At 42.8% G+C, this 19466-nt stretch overlaps 1 protein-coding gene across 1 annotated transcript; it reads left to right on the top strand.

Moving 5' to 3' along the window:
- Nucleotides 1-7042: 7042 nt before the first annotated feature.
- LOC127345589 (disease resistance protein Pik-2-like) lies at nucleotides 7043-18523 on the top strand. Its single transcript, XM_051372083.2, has 4 exons — nucleotides 7043-7942; nucleotides 14643-16608; nucleotides 17762-17959; nucleotides 18037-18523. The coding sequence occupies exons 1-4, from the start codon at nucleotides 7116-7118 to the stop codon at nucleotides 18283-18285; spliced, it is 3240 nt and encodes a 1079-aa protein (XP_051228043.1). The 5' UTR covers nucleotides 7043-7115; the 3' UTR covers nucleotides 18286-18523.
- The last annotated feature ends 943 nt before the right edge of the window (nucleotides 18524-19466 follow it).

The raw sequence follows: 19466 nt of genomic DNA, 5'->3' as shown, positions 1-19466 counted from the left end.
TCCGAACAAATATTCGAACTTCATTCCATAATTCAAGAACTACCATTTCAACATCCAACTTTAAGTGTGTCACCCTACGGTTCGAGAACTATGCGGACATGGTTGAGTACTCACTCCGACCAATAACCAATAGCGGGATCTGGAGATCCATAATGGCTCCCACATATTCAACGATGACTTTAGTGATCGAATGAACCATACACATATATTACCAATTCCCTTTGTCTCGCGATATTTTACTTGTCCGAGGTTTGATCTTCGGTATCACTCTATACCTTGTTCAACCTCGTCTCCTGACAAGTACTCTTTACTCGTACCGTGGTATGTGGTCTCTTATGAACTCATTCATATGCTTGCAAGACATTAGACGACATTCCACCGAGAGGGCCCAGAGTATATCTATCCGTCATCGGGATGGACAAATCCCACTGTTGATCCATATGCCTCAACTCATACTTTCCGGATACTTAATCCCACCTTTATAGCCACCCATTTACGCAGTGGTGTTTGGTGTAATCAAAGTACCTTTCCGGTATAAGTGATTTACATGATCTCATGGTCATAAGGACTAGGTAACTATGTATCGAAAGCTTATAGCAAATAACTTAATGACGAGATCTTATGCTACGCTTAATTGGGTGTGTCCATTACATCATTCACACAATGACATAACCTTGTTATTAATAACATCCAATGTTCATGATTATGAAACTAATCATCCATTAATCAACAAGCTAGTTTAAGAGGCGTACTAGGGACTTCTTGTTTGTCTACATATCACACATGTACTAATGTTTCGGTTAATACAATTCTAGCATGATATATAAACATTTATCATAAACATAAAGATATAAATAATAACCACTTTATTATTGCCTCTAGGGCATATCTCCTTCAGGATCTTCTTTGGTGTGGTGCAGATGGATCTGATGGATGGCGGCTCTGTTTGACGACAAATGGCTCTCCTTTTGGCACCGGGTCCTTCACAAAATTTATATGGTTTGACCTCAATAACGCTGCAGCACATGGTATGGGCGAACAGTATGGTGGGACTTGCCCGTACTGATGCCCGTTAAAGTCCCTGGAACCGCATCTTCGAGCGTAGTCAACTTTGCCGTATTCCGGACGCGATTTTCTTCAGGTCCATTTGTCATTATGACGTGATTTCCTGCACACCATTCAAAAATAGAAAAGATTACACATTTTTGCATTAATTAGTCATTAATAGCAAGTTTAGAAGTAAACATAGTCAATTTCTTGACCTAGCTAAGGATTTAAATGCGAGGAAAAGTGGCGTATTTCACAGCCATCATACCCCACATCACAAGTAGCACCTACCCACAAAAATAGAAGTACAAGTTGCACCTAACTTTAAAGAAAAATTTGAAAATTAGCTTTGGTGATGCATGGCGATGTGGACAAAGAGGAACAAGTAATGTTTCATCGAGAGCATGTGAAGTCCTTGTCTTGTTCTCCGAAAGAAATACCTTCACAAAGAAAATGTTCAAGCGGGTTTTCGGGGGGAAAATAACACAAGCAGTAGCTACCCACACAAAAAAATACAAGTTGTGCCTACCTTTTGAAACAAAATTGCAATATAAGTTTGATCATATAAAGTTGCAAAATTAAGCACGGCGATGCTTACACAGGGAGGAAATAATGTTTTATCCAGAGACCCATGTGAAGCCTTCATCTTATTCTTCGAAAGAAATAGCTACCAAAAACTGTAATTATGCGCAAGTTGTTCGGAAACGAAGAGACATGTAGCACATACCTACATAAAGAAAAATACAGGTTGCACCTAACTTTGAAGAAAAAAATGGAATATAGTTTGAAGGATGCATCGTTGCAAAATTCGGCACGGCGATGTCGATGCAGGTAAACATGTAATAGCTCATCCGGAGACCCTTTTGAAGAATTTGTCTTGTTCTCTGAATAAAGTATCTAACAAAATTTGTACTTGCCTTGTGTCCAAAAATAATATGCAACTTCTTCTTGTGTCCAGAAAACATTAACACAAGTGGCAGCTACCCACAAAAAAAATACAAGTTGCACCTACGTTTAAAGGAAAAATGGAATATAGTCTTGATCATGTAACATTGCAAAATTCAGTACAGCGACATCGAAAACGAGGAACACATAATATTTCATCCAGAGACCTGTATGAAGCATTTGTCTTGTCCTTCGAAATAAATGTTTAATATAGGTGGGAAAATACAGGCTTTCGCCCGGGTCTAGTGACCTCCCATATTCCACCATGCACTCGCGTGGAGAGATTCACAACACTATATGTAGCGCGGGTATATCTACAATATAATTTCGAGGATGAATGATATTTACTCTAGTAGACCACCACCTAGCTTGTGCTGTTGTGCATGTAAGAAATTCATTTGACCCACGCCTCTTTTATCGCAGCAAGTGGCAAGAGCAACTAAGCACCATTTACCTTTTCTATTTCTTGTTATTATCTTTGATGAGGAACAATATATGCTTAAGATGTAATTTTCAATATTTGAAAAATTAATATTTTGCTGAATCATAAGTGTTTGGGGATGCTTAAGAAATATCAAATCTCGGAAAGAGTAACATTCGCTGAATCTTAAGTGTCTGCAACCACCACAATTTTCATATTTTAGATGCAAACATTATCGGAATATAAATAAAATAAGAACATGTGTTTTGGGTTTATTTCTTGCTATCAAAATTTAGCTTTCAAAATACAGTACGGAACTTATCATTTATTTGTATTTAGTTTCACATATGACAATCATGTTTTTAGTAACCAAAGCTTATAGAGCTAACAATTCTTATGTCAAGTTTTTTTTATAATCTGAAATATGAATACCCAATTTTACACATACATTATGCTTTGTTTAAAACAGACATTAGACATGTCATTTAGTCAAACTTTGATTGCTAAATTTTGGTTCGAATATTTAGATAGGAAACTCGGAAATTAGATTAGTCACAAAAAACTCCAGAACATTTTAATTGGTGACAGTCATAATTACATTTGGGGCCATGTGAATATCCAAAAAAATAACATATTTAGCTTTAGGGTTCAGATTTAACATCACATTAGAAATATGAGCCATAGTGTTTGGATTTAACATTTAATAACTAGAAGTAGGTGGCAGTTGGTACAGAGGGATTGTCTACTTGTGCATAAGGTGGTTGGCTCAATTTCCTTTATTTATTTCGTACAGAAGTATTCTAAGACTACTCATAGTGGGAAGTAATTAAGGTAGTAACATCAACAACATGCAATGCCAACTAAGCATTTTGATAACATGACATGTCATTAGTTAATGAAAGAGAGAATAGTGGTAACTAGCTATGTTACCATCATATTACACATTCCAAAGAAAAATGACTCTACAAAGAAATAAATGTGGCATTCTATGTTACTACGCCTATAATACTACAACCTGGAAAGCAGACGTTGTGAACCGGGGGGGAAATGAATCGTGAATCTAGGCCACGTACAAGTACCTTGTGATCTGTGGTTAAAATAAGGAATTAGATTAGTACATTTAGAATAGTTATAGCGGGGAGTAACATTGGGTAGGGTAGTAATAACCCTAGATTCACGGTTCATTTTCCTCCCGGTTCACAACGTCCGCGTCAGCCCAGGTTGTACATATTTACGAGTTTGCTCCCATGTTCAGAAATGACAAGACAAGTAGCACCTACCCATAAAAATAAAAAATAAAAGGTGCACCTAACTTTGAAGACAAAATTTAGTATAGTTTCGATGAGGTAGCCGTTGCAAAATTCAACACGGCGATGTTGACACAGAGGAGCAAGTAATGTTTCATCTGGGCACCCATGTGAAGTCTTTGTCTTGTCCTCCGGAAGAAATATCTAACACCAGCTGTAATTGCCTATAAAACGAAAATGTGCAACTTGTTGCCTGGTTCAAAAACAATAACACAAGTAGCAGCTACCCACGCGAAAAAAATACAAGTTGCGCCTAATTTTGAAACACAAATTGGAATAATTTTAATAATGTAATGTTGCAAAATCTAGAGAAATTTTTCTACTTGACAGCTCATTAGTCAACACATCCACCAATCAGCTTTGAGAACATGGTTTTTTTTTTTGAAATGAGAGAACATGGGCTGTGTGTTTTCTCTACCAACTTTGCGCTAAAATGTAATTGATGTAAACAATAAAGAAGTTCAGCTTGTCACTCGTAATTAAATACTGGCGATTCTCCAAAAAAATCAAATACTAGTGATGTTTACGTTATTTTGGAAGGAATATTAAACGGAAGCTGTACCTGGTTTCTAAAACTAAAACTCATGTTGTACATGTTCCTTAAAAAAAGGAGCTAACTCTCAGTTAACTGACGTCAGCACGCGCGTGGTAGTTTTGGATATCAAGTTTTGTGAGACGCTCGCGTGACCGGCTGGTAATTCGTCTACTCCTCTAAGCTAGCTCCTAAGATTATGCATGGCATACCTCTGGACTAGCTCATACGTACATGAATGCTGCATGTGACTAGCATGCCTGCCTCTAGGCTTTCTCCGACGGACAAAGCATCTGAGCTCTTGAATGCACCATTTAGTACGTTTTTCTATTTTTTATTCTTTGTTTGACATGCATATCTCTTACTATTCATTTTCTAGTACTACTTTGTAAAGAAAAACTCAACGATCAAAGACGAGTTTGCTAATTTTTAACTAAAATAAATAGTTGGTACACATCTTTTAAACTATAAAATGGTTAGTAGCAATCAACATCTAACAATAAAAACTCACTTATAACTAGAATATATATATCACATCTCCACTTGCAATGGGAGAAAAACTCGCAGAAAAATATTTCAGTTGCAACCCCAGTTGCAACTGAAAATAACTCATTATAATTTCACTTGCTGCTATAGAATTTTGTAGTTGCAATCCTAATTGTAACTGAAAATATCACAATTGCAACCCCAGTTGCAACTAGGAAACATCACAGTTTCAACCCCACTTGCAACTGAAAAATCTATAGTTAACCCCACTTGTTCACTTGCAACTGGAAAAAATCATAGTTGCAACCCTGCTTGTAACTGGAAAAATCATAGTTGCAACCGTACTTGCAACTGGAAAAATCTACAGTTAACCCCACTTGTCCACTTGCAACTAAAAAATCACAGTTGCAATCTCACTTGCAACTGGGAAAAATCACAGTTGCAATCCCACTTGCAACTGAAAAATTCATAACTGCAACCGTACATGCAACTGGAAAAATCAGAGTTGCAACTCCACTTGCAACTGGGAAATTCACGGTTGCAACCCCACTTGCAACTGAAAAAATTCATAGTTGCAACCGTACTTGCAGCCGGAAAAATCACAGTGCAACCCCACTTGCAACTGAAAAAACCACACTTGCAACCCCACTTGTTCACTTGCAATTGAAAAAATCATAGTTCGAACCTCACTTGCAACTCAACTTAATCAGAGTTACAACCTCACTTACAACTGAAAAAACACAGTTACAACTCTACTTGCAACTATAAAAATGTTGCAACCCACTAAGACCCACACAAAATTAAAAATAAATTTAAATGAATATACATACAAAATATCAAGAAAGAATCAACTGAGTTAAAAAAACGAACACATACAAAAAGTTAGATTGCCTGTACTGGTACATAGCCTAGCTAGCTGCTCCAGTAAATATCAGCTATGGCTTTCACATGCGACAAGCACGAAGTACAAAAAGTGAGCTTTTTTCTTTTGAGAAGTAACCACGTTCATTAACTTAAAACAAGCAGTACAAGCACACACAGGGGGGGAACGGAAACCTCATGAAGGAACGGGAAAGGATACACGTCGAGGAAAATATGCATAAAGACCCCCAACAAAAGAAAAAAAAAGATAAGTTCCTAGAGGACCCAGCATCCACCATCTTCTCCAGCCATCGCCTGATCCGAGCCAGCACCATCTCCGTCGCTGGCTTTACGAGTCGAAAGAGAAGCTCCCCATAGACGGAGGAGCCATTGGTGTTGGGGCGCGTCAACCGGGGTTCATCCCCATGCTGCAGATCGGATCCTAGGTCCATCGTTGCACGCCGACCAAGTCGGGGGAAACCGGCAGACCTGCCACCGTCAGGCCTCCAGCCTGCTCCCGAGCCGCCATGCTCTCCCGACGACCAACGCCGCCACTAAGGGCAATGGCCGCCAGCCATCATCTTCACTCATGAGCAGGATCTCCAAGCTTCGCGACGGCGCCAGAGGATACACTATCGAGACGGGGCCGAAGCCAGAGAACAAAATCCCCTGGATGCGCTGCCGCTGCCTCGCCGACGCACCCTGGGAAACCCTAGCCACACCGTCCGACAAGAACGACGGGAGACTACGCCACCACTCTCCTCGATGAAGTCGAGATGGGGCCGGAGGTGGTGGATATTATTTGGCCTGAGCATCGTCGCCGCCGCCATCTTAGCAGCACCGCTCCCAAAACCTAACCCTAGCCTATCTACATGCCATGAACGAGACACGGGAGTTATTCTCCCCTCCCGCCGCCGGAGCGGCCGACGGAGGGGGGGGGGGGGGTGGGGAACTCCTGGTCTCGCCGGCGGAGAGCGGTGGGACACCGGTCGCCTCCCTTTCGCCCGTTACGAGAGAGAACAGAGAAGGGGAACGAAAGAGCTGTACCCAAGCTCTAAAAAAAGTGAGCTAGTAGGGTACGTGTGCATGCAGAAAACAGTGAGAGGTAAAACTACTAGCTAGTCAGTGCATGCACGCAGCGGTGCGCTCGGCGGATAAAACAAGTTGCTTGCGCGTGAGATTGATTTCTCTGGCAGCTAGCTCGTCTGAGTATCCGAGCCAAACCGTTCCCAACAAAAAAAACTTAGCCGCACTAATCTCAACTCATATATATACTTGTCTCCGAAAAGAAAAACACAAATTGTGCAGATTTAAGAAGATTCACGTTCTTCCCTCAGAAAGAAAAAAAAAACAGACGAGACATGTTCGGGCGGAGAAAATGGTGATATAAGTAGAGGTTGTCTTCTCCGAGCCATCGCTCACCACCCCCCACCCACCATAGCAGCGGCGTAGAACATCCCTCCGTCAAGAACAGCTAGAGAGCAGCTAGATAGAAGGCGAAATCTTAACTAAATCGATGGCAATTGTACAAGGGGCGATGGATATTCTCCTCCCTAAGCTGGCCGAGCTGCTAACCGACGAGTTCAAGCTGCAGAAGGGGCTCAAGGAGGAAATCGCATCCCTCAGCCGCGAGCTGGAGAGCATGCAGGCCGCCCTTGTGAAGATCTCGGAGGTGCCAGTCGGGCAGCTCGACGGGCAGGTCAAGATCTGGGCGAAGGAGGTGAGGGAGATGTCCTACGATATCGAGGACAGCATCGATAGCTTCACCGTGCGTTTTGGTGCTGTCCAAGAGCCCGCCGAGCCGCTTGGCGTGATTAAGGGGTTCATGGACAGGGTGATGAGCTTGTGGACAACGGCATTGTCTCGCCGCCAGATTGCCACGGAGATCCAGCGCATCAAAGGCGAGGTGGAGGAGGTCAGCCAACGACGTAAGAGGTACAAGCTTGGCAAGGAGGTTGCCAGGCCATGTGCTGCAACCACCATTGATCCTCGTCTTCCTGCTCTGTACGAGGATGTGTCCAAGCTTGTTGGCATCGAAAGGCCAGCAGGAGAAATTGTCAAGTGGCTGAACGAGGGGGAGGGGGCGTCAAAGCAGCGACTCAAGGTGCTCTCCGTCGTCGGAGTTGGTGGCTTGGGTAAAACGACCCTTGCCAATACGGTGTACCACATGCTTCTTGGGCAATTCCAGTGCCGGGCATTTGTCTCGGTATCCTTCACACCAGATATAAAGAAGATATTTTGCAGCATACTCCGTCAGGTGAGTGGAGAAGATTGCGCCAACAGTGATGATTGGGATGTCAAGGAACTTGTGGATCACATTCGAGATTTTCTCAAGGACAAGAGGTGCGCTCATTTCTTCTTCGTTTCCTATAACGTTAGTAGCATGTGCTATCCTCTAGGTATTTTTTCGAGAAAACTCAGAACACGTTTGCCTCATTTCATTAAAAATATAGTTGTTACAATCTTCCTAAGAGGTGAGTTACATCATTCAGATATGATTCTAATGGACGTGTTCAGGGATCATATATACGAGTTGTACATATTAGGTGATTGTTAATTACATGCTTTCCACAATAGAGAAAATTACAAAAAACCATCACATTTCAGGCAGTGGTAATAAAAAGCTACCACTATATGTTAGGGTTTCAAACAACAACCACTGTACAGTTAATACGTAACAAAGAACACTGATTTTCTTAAAACACTAGTCTAAGTGCAAAACTGACATGTGAGACCCGATACCAGGCTGACGTGGAAAGCAGTGACGGTCAACAGAGTCGGACGTGTGAACACACACTAAATTCTTAGCTTTTTTGCAAGTTACCACTAGTCCTATTGTCAGTTCCATCTTTGTCCCTATATCTTCTCTCCCCAACATCCCCTTCTTCTCCGTCAAAGGGAAGAGCACCATTATCCCGGCGGCGCGAGAGCGGGGACGGGTCGACGGGAGCGCGGACGAGGTCGACGCTGGCCTGTTGATCCCCACCGGCATCCGCACCCGAGCTCCTAGAGGGCGGCGCGGGCGAGCTCGGCCAACGCCGACGCGGGCGAGATCTGGAAGGGGGCGGTGCGGGCGGCCTGAGGGGCGGCGAGGGCGAGCTCGGCCGTCGCACGGCTATGCGATCTCCGGCCGCTGGCGGCAACATGTGAGCGTGGGTGCAGGCTGTTCTCTCCGGCCATGACGCGGCTAGGAGAGCTCCGGCCATGGGCATGCGTAGTCGAGCGCGGGTACTCCCTCCGGCCATGGCGGCGAGCTCCGGCCGTCCTCCATGGACGGGGCTGCCGACCTGCTCCACCAGGCGGCCTCCCTGCCCGTACCCTCCACTCCCCATCCCGGCGTCCTCTGACGAGAACATATCTAGTACTACCACCCATATAGGTGCTACTTGATTCCAGAGTAATCTGAACCGTTCAGTCCAAATGGAGAGACAAGATCGAACATCACAGGAATCTTTCGCCCACCGTGGAAAAATACACATTTGACCATGTGTTTCTGTGGATTATGTCATCAGGACCAAGAATTCTACTGTGTCGCTGCGCACAATTCAGACGCCCACAATTCCTTAAATCGCCTGCGCGACCGGAGGCGCCGCCTAGCTCATATTAGGTCGCTCCCAATTCGTTAAATAGTCTGCAGCTAGAACTCGACCAACCCTGCCGCTGAAGCATAGTTCAAAAGGATACCGATATTTTTTTAGATGAAAAAGGATGCCGAAATTTCCACTGCATCTTCCTATTAGCTTCGTGCATCTGGAGTTGCAGGTGGAATCAGACTGTGTTCCTTATCAATAAAATGCCACAAGTAAACGAATCTGTTTGCATTGACTTCAAGATAGACTGGTTCAATCAATTAACAGTTTAACACAGCAGAGAATATCTTGCTTGAACTAGAGGACGACGGCTATTGCTTGAACTCTGAACCAAACAAGAAAGAGAGCGGCACATGACCCCTAAGAAAAACATGCTGTTCTAGCCGAACCACCTTCTTGCAAATACGAATCAGTGATGTGAATCTTGTATCCATACGAACAGAAAATGGAACTGAAGTCCAGAATGAATGGTAAGAGAAATCATGGACCACGTGCCGCAAATTCAGAGAAACATAGGGTCGAATGTGCAGGTGTGCCACAGGTGGGAGAAAGATTCTGTGATGTCTGATCCTGTCCCTCTATTTGAACTGGACGGTCCAGATTCCTCTGGAATCATGTATCATCTATGTGGCTGGGAGTACTAGATATGTTCTCGTCCTCTAACTGCTCTACGGTACGGTGGTGAGCACCGGTTATCTTTTTAGAGAGAGAAGGGAAAAATTATATGCTCTGACAAGTGGATCCCCACAATTAAACCCAGAACTGAAACTAGTCTAACGTATGACCCGGACTTTTGGCTCTCGGGTGCAGGCGCACCCTATATACTCCAAAAAATGTAGTAATTTCAAATAAAGTAAAAAAAAATCGAATTCTTTTGGGAATCAAAGATAATCAAGTATTGTACTCGTATAAATTTGTTTGGCCAAGAAATGTTTCACATTGACTTCAGGCAAAAAAAACAAACAAATCTATGACGAATATAGCGTGAATAGTACTTTAATATAGGACCTCCAAGTCCGTTTTTTTCACCCAGGAAACAAGATAAGTTATTCCATGGTGAATCTTTCGTATACGAGTACAATACATGATCATCTTTGATTCCCAAAAAGATTTGAATTTTTTGGACCTTTTTCTGAATTACTAAAAAAAAATTAATATAGGGTGCGCTTGCTCCCAGGTTCACCCATGCAATTTCGAACGTGTTTATCCATTGCCTATTTTTGTTGTGCCAAGTCGTCCTGATAGTGGGACCCACCGGTCAGTTTTGTGGTTAAACAAGTGTGTCAGACAAATCAGTATTTTTTATTACGTGTTACTTCAGTGGTGGTTTTTTATACCCTAACGTATAGTGGTAGCTTTTTGTTACCATTGTCCGAAATGTGATGGTTTTTTTTTGTAATTTTCTATCCACAACACAATAATAACTAGATAAGCATGCTTAAGGAAATACCGGGAAACAACCAACCTGTGGTTAGATGGTTAGGAGGACGGTGACACCTTAGCCCATCAGAGTTCTAACCCTTTAATATCTCATAAAGACGGACTATTTTTCAACGAAAGATGACGATCCCACGGACAGCGAGATGCATGTGACAACTTGATCAAGTCAAGATCAAACAGATCGAGGAGGTTGCTATCGCGAAGGGCTCCTGCGACGCGAGGCGACTAGGGTTCCGCCCCGTCGCGTCGCCGCCGACAGGCCTTCCTCGCCTCCGCTCCCGACCCCCTCCTCTCCCCTGGCCCTTGCTGCCGCTCCCGCGGGTGGCAGGAAGGCGCCCAGAACCTAGCGCCCCCTCGCCCCCCTCCTCCGGCCTCCCACGCCATCGTCGTCAGCGCAGGCCGCCAGGCAAAGCCCCGTGCGGTGCCAGCGGCGGCGGAGAAGCCCCTACCCGCGCGTCTGGAGGGGGGGAACTTCGGGTTCCTTTGGCCGGCGGCGGTGCTCTCTGGTCGATGGTGGTTTCGGTGGCGGCGCTTCTTCCAGGATGGCGCGGCGACGGGTGGCGTGGTGACGGCGGCGCGGCTGTTTGGTCGCGGGCAGCGAGGTGGCTCGGGCTGGTGCCCATCTGGCCAAGATATGGGCCCTTTGGACCCCATCTGGGCTCCGGCAGGCCAAGCCTGGGCTCGGTGCTACCCCCGACGGTCGGAGGGTGCGGCCAGAGCTGGGTATGGCGGTGTTGGCGGCGCGTGTGCTGCAGCGCGGAGATGGGAGCTTCACGAGCCAGATTAGCTTCGGCTGGGCCTGGTGGGCCTGGTTTGTCCTGTCGACACGCCGGTCGCAGGTGGCAGTGGAGGCTGTTCCCTCCAGCGTGGATGTTGACCTGCTGCATCTAGTTCTCGGCTGGCCCCTCTTGATTCTTGGCCTCGTTTCGATTGCCACGGTGAGATGACGTTGGTGTCTGCAAGGCTGTGGTGGCGCGTGGCGGTGGGCGGCAATCATGGTGGTGCACGATGGAGCGTCCGGGGCGGGGTTGCGAGGGTCGGGAGAAATCCATGTCGGCCAGACCAACGCCAACGCGGTGGCGTCCGCGGGCACCACCCTACCTTCCTGAAGGGCGTAGGGTGAAGCCTTCCTCTCTTGCCTGTGTGCGTACCAGGGGAAACCCTAGGATTCGTCCGAGCAGCAGCGTCGTCGTCATCGCATGCCTTCCTGAAGGTGCTGCTTGGTACGCGGCGCTTCAGAGTGCTAGGAGCGTGGTGGAAATCTTTGTTGGACGCAGCAAGACATTTTCGTTTTTTCGTTGATTCGACCTCTTAGACATTCCTTTCTATTTTCTTTCTTTCATGTTTTCTCTTGGGCGTGCTCGTGTGCTGTTTTGCCCCAGCGGTGGTTGTTTGTTGTATCGGATGTTTACTATATTAATATAGCGGCGAAAGCTTATTTCAAAGAGATCGAACAGATCGGTTTCTTAGACTCAATCTCCTAGAGCTCATAGAGTAAAATGTGTGTGCGGTGCGTTAATCGACCAAATTCCTCGGTGACAACCGACCGCGTAGGCGATCAGTCCGGCGTGGAGCGCTCGCGCGAAGCCGCCAGTCAATTCCCTTTCCTGGCTATCTTGCTTTTGTCGATTTGCATTAGCCATGTGCATCATTTACGACAGATCCGCGCAGCATGCAACCATGGTCATTTCCCCGACTTCAACCTTTTGTCGATTTTCTCTAGGATGAGAGATCTTCTCTCTGCTCTCAATTCTCATTCGAATGCATGCGCACACAGAACAAATTAGCAGGGCCACCTCACAGTGACTGACGGCAGGATAAAATTGGAGGGGGGCACACCTCCAATTTTTTTTTTTTTTTTGCGCCTCTCCATTTGTGAAAGACGTTTACCAAATGAATAATATATAGGATAAATTGGTTGTTAACGTTAAAGTTCAATACATATATCTAAAATGGTCTTGTTCAACAAAAAATCCTGAAATGGTTCAGGTCTCTTTCATTTTCTAAAACCATCTTTAACAAAGGTATCTCTGATCTCTATTGGCTCTATCTTTGAACAAGTAACAAAATGCCGTATCCTTTCCGGTAATATATTCTACTCCCTCCGTCTATAAATATGTGTCTTAGATTTGTCAAAATTTAAATATATATGGGCTTATTGGGCCTTTTTCCAGCACTTAGATTATGGGTATCAAAAATAATTTCAGAAATTCTGGTTGGGCCACGTGCAGAGGGTTACTTTTCGAATCGGTAACTTTTCTAAATAAAATTACATTTCAAATCTGTAACTTTTCACATTTATCATTGATAAATAACGGGCAGAGGGTTGATAATTTATAAGCAAAATTAGTGGCCAAAATATTATAAATGAAATTAGTTTTTTTGGATCGTTAACTTTTCACATTTACCGTTTATAAATATACGCCAGATGGTTGATAATTTGTAGCTAAAATAGTGGCCAAAATATTCTAAATGATATTAATTTTTTGGGTCCGTAACTTTTCACATTTATCGTTGATAAATCACGTACCTAGGGTTGATAGCCAAAAAAAAAGAAATTGGAACATATCAACATGTGTGCTAGTTTTGAAGATCTCGTCGAGACCGATTTATTGGTGGAAACGTATCTTAAAAAGAAGTTATTGTTTGAGAGATAAAATATTTTAAATTTTCTAATTATGAGACGTTCTCGCCGACATTAGTTTTTTTGTCTTGTAGTGAATGCATGCAAAAAAATCATAAATGGCAAATTCATCAATTTCTTTTGCATAAACAACAAATACTAGGTTGATAACATGTGAACTAATTTTTTTTTCGAAGTTACAAATAAAATTATTTAGTTTATCATCAAAGTAAGTTACGGTAGACGAGGAAGAGGTCAAAGCAGCAAGTGGACAATTTCATTAGTTTATTAGCTTCGGCCAGGCTTTAAGATTAGAACAAGATTATGATTCTATCATATAATTGGAACTTCCCGAAAAGAAGTTATTCCTTCATTCAAGAGTCATAGTTGTAACCTCTAGATCCACCAACATTTTACCATAGTAATATTTTTTCTAACAGCATTAATTATGCTATAGTCCATTTCTGTTAAGAAACTTAAAAGTCCACATACAAAGTAAGTATCATTTCTAAAATTTAAGTAAAAAATGCATATACCAACTTGATCTCTTGGAAAGCATATAGTATTTCAATGGGCCAGTCTATGCATCCTGTTGTGGTCATCACTTTGCTGTAAAATCAAGATATGTGGTAATCGATCATAATCCAATCTTTTGGGTACTTCTCAGAGGAGGTCAAAAAAGCAAATCACAACGATAATCACGCACCATCTGTTTGAGATGGGGGTGTCGCCTCTAGGTATTGAGACAATTTTCAAAATGGTGCTCCAGGACCCGGGGCGAACCATTCTTAACGTTCGCCCCCACCCCTAATTTTATACCTAATCCCAGCACCCGGCCATTAGCAACCATATAGAACCATATAGACCTACCTCTATGTATCTAATGTGTTGAATGGCCCAAGACAAAACTATAGCGTTACTGTTGTATAAAGCATGAAGAGCAGGACATCAATAAGTAATGGTTTCAAGTTTCAACCTTCAACTCTATCGCTAAAAATGCAGATCGATAATATATCTTAGGAACGAAATGGCAGAAAAGTTCAACGTTGATTAGATTATTGCTGCTCCCTCTCCGTGGTTTTTTCAAAGCAGAAGAGGTTGCTCTTATGAAAACATATTTAAAGATCACATATTTCCTTGAACACCAATAAGAAACTCAGGCTGAGACACCTTGTTGGGAACATTATACATATCCATTTAATTTCCATTTCCATAGTAGTACTGCCAGTGGTTTGTTTTAATTTTTGCAAATTGGCAACATTCAACCAAACATATGTACTTCGCCAGAAGTCCATGCATCGTCAGTTTAATTTTTTCTACTATGCTTCAACTTCTCTTAAAAGCTTACTCATTTCGTGGAATAAATATTTCTATGTAAAATCTTATACAGGTACTTCATCATAATTGATGATATATGGGACCAAAATGTGTGGGCAATTCTGAAAGTAGCTTTGATCGAGAGCAACTGCGGCAGTAGAATAATTACCACAACTCGCAAAGTTGATGTTGCTGAATCATGTTGCTATGGGTTCAATGGTAGAGTGTATGATTTAGCACCTCTTTCTCATGAAGATTCCAAAAAATTATTCTACAAGAGAATATTTCACTACGAAGATGAACACCCCATTGAACTTGAAGAGGTATCTGAGAAAATACTAAAAAAGTGTGCTGGCTTACCATTAGCTATCATAACTATAGCTAGTCTTTTGGCTAGTAAACCGACAAAAACAAATGAACTGTGGTACAGAGTGCTCAATTCAATTGGTTCTGGACATGAAAATAGTCCTAGTGTGGAGAACATGAGAGGGATTTTATCTCTTAGTTATTCTGATCTACCTCCTCACCTCAAAACCTGCTTGCTATATCTAAGCATATTCCCGGAAGATCATATGATTAATAGAGATAAATTGATATGGAGATGGATAGCAGAAGGTTTCATTCATGAGAAGCAAAGGGGAAACTTATATGAACAGGGAGAAAATTACTTCAATGAGTTGATTAACCGGAATATGATCCAGCCTGTTGATACTGACACACATGGTAGTGCAAAAACTTGTCATGTACATGATATGGTACTAGATCTCATTAGTTCCTTAGCAACCGAAGAAAATTTTGTTACTATACTGGGTGGTCAGCAGCCATTATCTGTAGGGGGGAAGATTCGCCGGTTATCATTCCAGCAGAAGAAGGGAGAGCACACTATGACAGAAACACCAATGGACTTGTCCCATGTGAGGTTACTTTTGGTCTTGAGGTCTGCTATGGACATGATTCCGTCACTGTTGAGCTTCCAGGTTTTACGTGTATTGGAACTAGAAGAATGCCAGCATTTGGATAGTCATCTTCTGAAGGACATTACAAGTTTGCTTCATCTGAGATATCTAGGACTTGGAAGCACATACATTACTGAGATTCCAAAAGAAATTGGAAATCTACAGTGGTTGCAGACACTGGACTTGAGGGAGACAAAAATAAATGAACTTCCATCAAGTATTGTTCAGCTAAGACAGCTGGTACGTCTGTATGTTTCCATACGCACCAGAGTGCCCGCAGGAATAGGAAATATGAGATCTCTGGAAGAGCTTTCAAGAATCAATATATCCGAGTCTCCAAAGTTGATGAAAGAGTTAGGCGCCCTGACTGAACTTAGAGTGCTTGAAATTTGGGCCAATGTATGGGACAAGAGCTACGAGGATCCCATTGTTGAGTCCCTAAGCAGCCTTCACAAGATCCAAATCCTGTCAATATTTGCTTCTGATGTCTCCCTGGATTTCTTGTCAAAGGGCTGGGTCCCGACATGTCTCCGTACCTTCTGGGCATGGGACAGTCCATTCTCTGTTCTGCCCAAATGGATCAATGATTCTCTACAGAGCTTGTCCATCCGAGTCAAGAAAATACAACAGAAGCATGTTCAAATCCTTGGGGGTTTACCTGCACTTCATTTTCTTGAACTTCTAGTGACAGAACACCCAGAAGAAAAAATGGTCATTGGCCTTGAGAATACATTCCGGTGTTTAACAGAGTTTGCATTTGAATGTAGAGCAGCTGGGCTGATAGTTGCACAAGGATCTCTGCAGAGGCTTCAGAGGCTCCGTCTTGATTTTGGAGTGCGGGAAACAAAAGACCTGTATGGTGATTTTGACTTCGGCTTGGAGAACCTGTCTTCAATTAGGCGTGTCCGCATTGACATTGATTGCGATGGTGCCCTGGTTTCGGAGGTGGAATCTCTGGAGGCCGTGATCAGGAACACAACAAAATTACATCTCACCAGTCCTAGTATCAACAGGCGTCTTGAAGAGGACATGCTAAAAGATGAAGACAAGCAAGCTGATGGATTAGCAAACACGAAGGAAGAGGTATTCCTGTTAACTCAACCATCCAAAGTTATCCCAGTATGCTCTTTTTATTTGCATATATATGATTGCTCATATATGATATATGTACTTGATTAATTTCTTTGCAATTTAATTGGATTAGTGCTGCCATATGAATCATTTTTTTAGAACGACATACTCCCATATGCATATCTATTGATGTTTAATTCAACAATTCACTAAAATTGATATCAACCTAGTACCACTTAGAGCAGGAACAATAGTATAGGCTGGCTATATGGAGTTGCCATGTAATTAAAAGCCAACCCTATTAAGTATTCATACAAAAGAATTGGCTATAAAAGGTTGGCTATTGGGTAAAGATCTTTCTTCACTTCCTCTCTCTATTTTCATTTAATCCTTTTACCTAGAGCGCCCGTAGAGGATTTTTTTTTTTTTGCATTAGAGCCCACTTCTCTTATTTCTTGTCTCTCTTCTCAACATAGGCAAAAATGCTATGAAGGTGAGCTTGAAGCATCTCCAGCGCAACGACCCATTTCATACACAAAATAAATTTATTTTTATTTTTTTGGGCCGCTATTGTCCCTAATTTTGGCCTTTGTCCGGAATAGGTTGGGATGCCCCTAGCGGGAAGACCCATTTTATCTAGCCAAAAAACAGGATCCACATGTCTTAGAATCTAAATTTATTTCTCTCATATTGTTATTATATCACAAAATAGAAAATACACAAACAATTTATAGAGAATTCCTTATTTGGGTCTGGTTGAAATTTGACTTCCTTTCTTGGCCCTGGAAAATTTGTTCTTCCCTTTTTGACACTGAATTTTCAGTTGGTTCCTAGTATGGCCCTCTAGTGCAATTTAAGGCGAGAATGTGGCGTATGCACGCAGGCTAGGAGGCGGTCGCCTTGATTGGATTTAATTCGATCAGTAATTTGTTTTTTGCAAATATCCACAACCAACAACAGATTGAAACAAGGGTATGTTGGTCAAGAAAAGTAAGGTTAACAGCAACTCGGAAAGTGTCTACTAATGTAGTCTGGAGATGCGGTTATAGCCTACTATTTTAGATGCAGTTGACATTATTAAGTCTTTCTCTCAACGTACTATACAAACTTCAGTTAATGAGTTTAAAAATTTAATGCCTCATATCCCATTCCTGCTTGCACACAGAATTGGCCTGCCAAGGTCGGGCCATGGGGTGGAAATGGTGGCAGGAATCGCGACATCAAGGTGGCACCACAGCGCCTCGAAACTGTGACGATTCGTAGTGGTTCGGTTGTTGATTCAGTCGCCTTTTCTTACAAGGACGAAAATGGTCACCAACAGACCGCAGGCCCGTGGGGCAGTGATGGTGGCAACAAACATACGGTGGGTTTAGCCAAAATCATTGCTTGGTTAACCGTTTCCCTAACTAACTGTATCTGTTTTTGCTTAATCGATCACAGATTCAGCTTGGTCCCACGGAGTTTGTGACTCAAGTTTCTGGAACATTCGGCTCATTTGGTGCCTTGTCCAATGTTCTGACATCCCTTACGTTGGTCACCAACTGTGGCAGCTATGGGCCTTTTGGAAAAGTACACGGAAGTCCTTTCCAGACTACAGTGAAGAGTAATGGCAGCATTGTTGGCTTCTTCGGGCGAGCAGGGCAATTTGTTGATGCACTTGGTGTTTATGTTCTTTCTTCCTCGGTCTAGCTCTGTCAGGTTTTCGCGTTTTCATGCTTGGTGCCATTTGTAGCGACCGGGATTATAAGCACCATGTATCCAAGTTGAGTGGGCGACCAAGGAGCTATATATCCAACATGTGGTTGGTGCCGTAACCTCTTCTTTTGTCGCATGCTAAGAGTTTGTGCAAAACTTAATAGTTTTACGTTTGTGGGTTGTGTGCATATTATTATGCAGAGATGCATGGCTTAATGAATCCAATTTTAAATGTCCGGGTTGTTGCATGTTGCCTTATGAATTGGATTTCAATCCACTGTTGCCTAAATTGCCTATTGTTGTCTATGGCTGCCTGTGATATCTATAGTTTCCTACTGATGTTTATGGTTGACATGTGTATCATGATCTTGTCAAGCTCTTGCCTATGTTCCTATACTTTCTCCATTTGATCAAATGATTCAGTTGCCTCTGTTTTGGATATTTAAACCTCAAACACAATTTTGAATCCAAGGTTTCTTCCTGCAATAGTTTACTTTGGATTCTACAGCAAAAAGGATTCACCCTAGGGTGGATTGATGACTAAACTTCTTGCAGCACCCTTCTTGCCTATTGGAATTGGTGCACGCAACACAAAACTCTATCCACCTTCATGTTTGTAAGGGGCTCAATTACACCTTCATATGATGCCCTGAATTTTCTAGTTGAGTAGTACTCGATCATGTACATAATCCTCCATGTTGACAAAGTTGGGATCTTGCAAAACATTTATGAATGCTAGTGCATGGTCACAAGGCTTTCCTGTGTGCTTCCATTAGAGACATGTATGTTTGAGTGTTTTGACCAGTGGTGGAGGATGAACTAAATTTTAGGTATGACAGAACTGCTTACTTATAGCAAAGAGTGTGGCGCAAATCCAAGTAATCCAGACACTAGTGACTCTAAATAGGATCTCTGACCTATTTGCACTGATTAGTAAATTCCACCATGGCCATATCTCTTGCTAGTTGGTTTATTTCCCTAGGACACGCACACACATGAGCTACAAGACACAACAAGCTTAGGCCGTAATTAGCTCTGGCGGATGCCCGACCATGCAAGAATGGGAGCTCCGCCACTGGTTTTGACCACATTCCTTTCATCACCTTTGTTAACATTTCTCACTTCCGCAATCCAATAATCAGCTAATGCTTTGGCCTTGAGATGTCCTGGTCCTC

Source organism: Lolium perenne, chromosome 3 (assembly GCF_019359855.2).
Source record: "Lolium perenne isolate Kyuss_39 chromosome 3, Kyuss_2.0, whole genome shotgun sequence".
Classification (NCBI taxonomy): Eukaryota; Viridiplantae; Streptophyta; class Magnoliopsida; order Poales; family Poaceae; genus Lolium; species Lolium perenne.
This window is presented reverse-complemented; position numbering and strand designations above follow the sequence as displayed.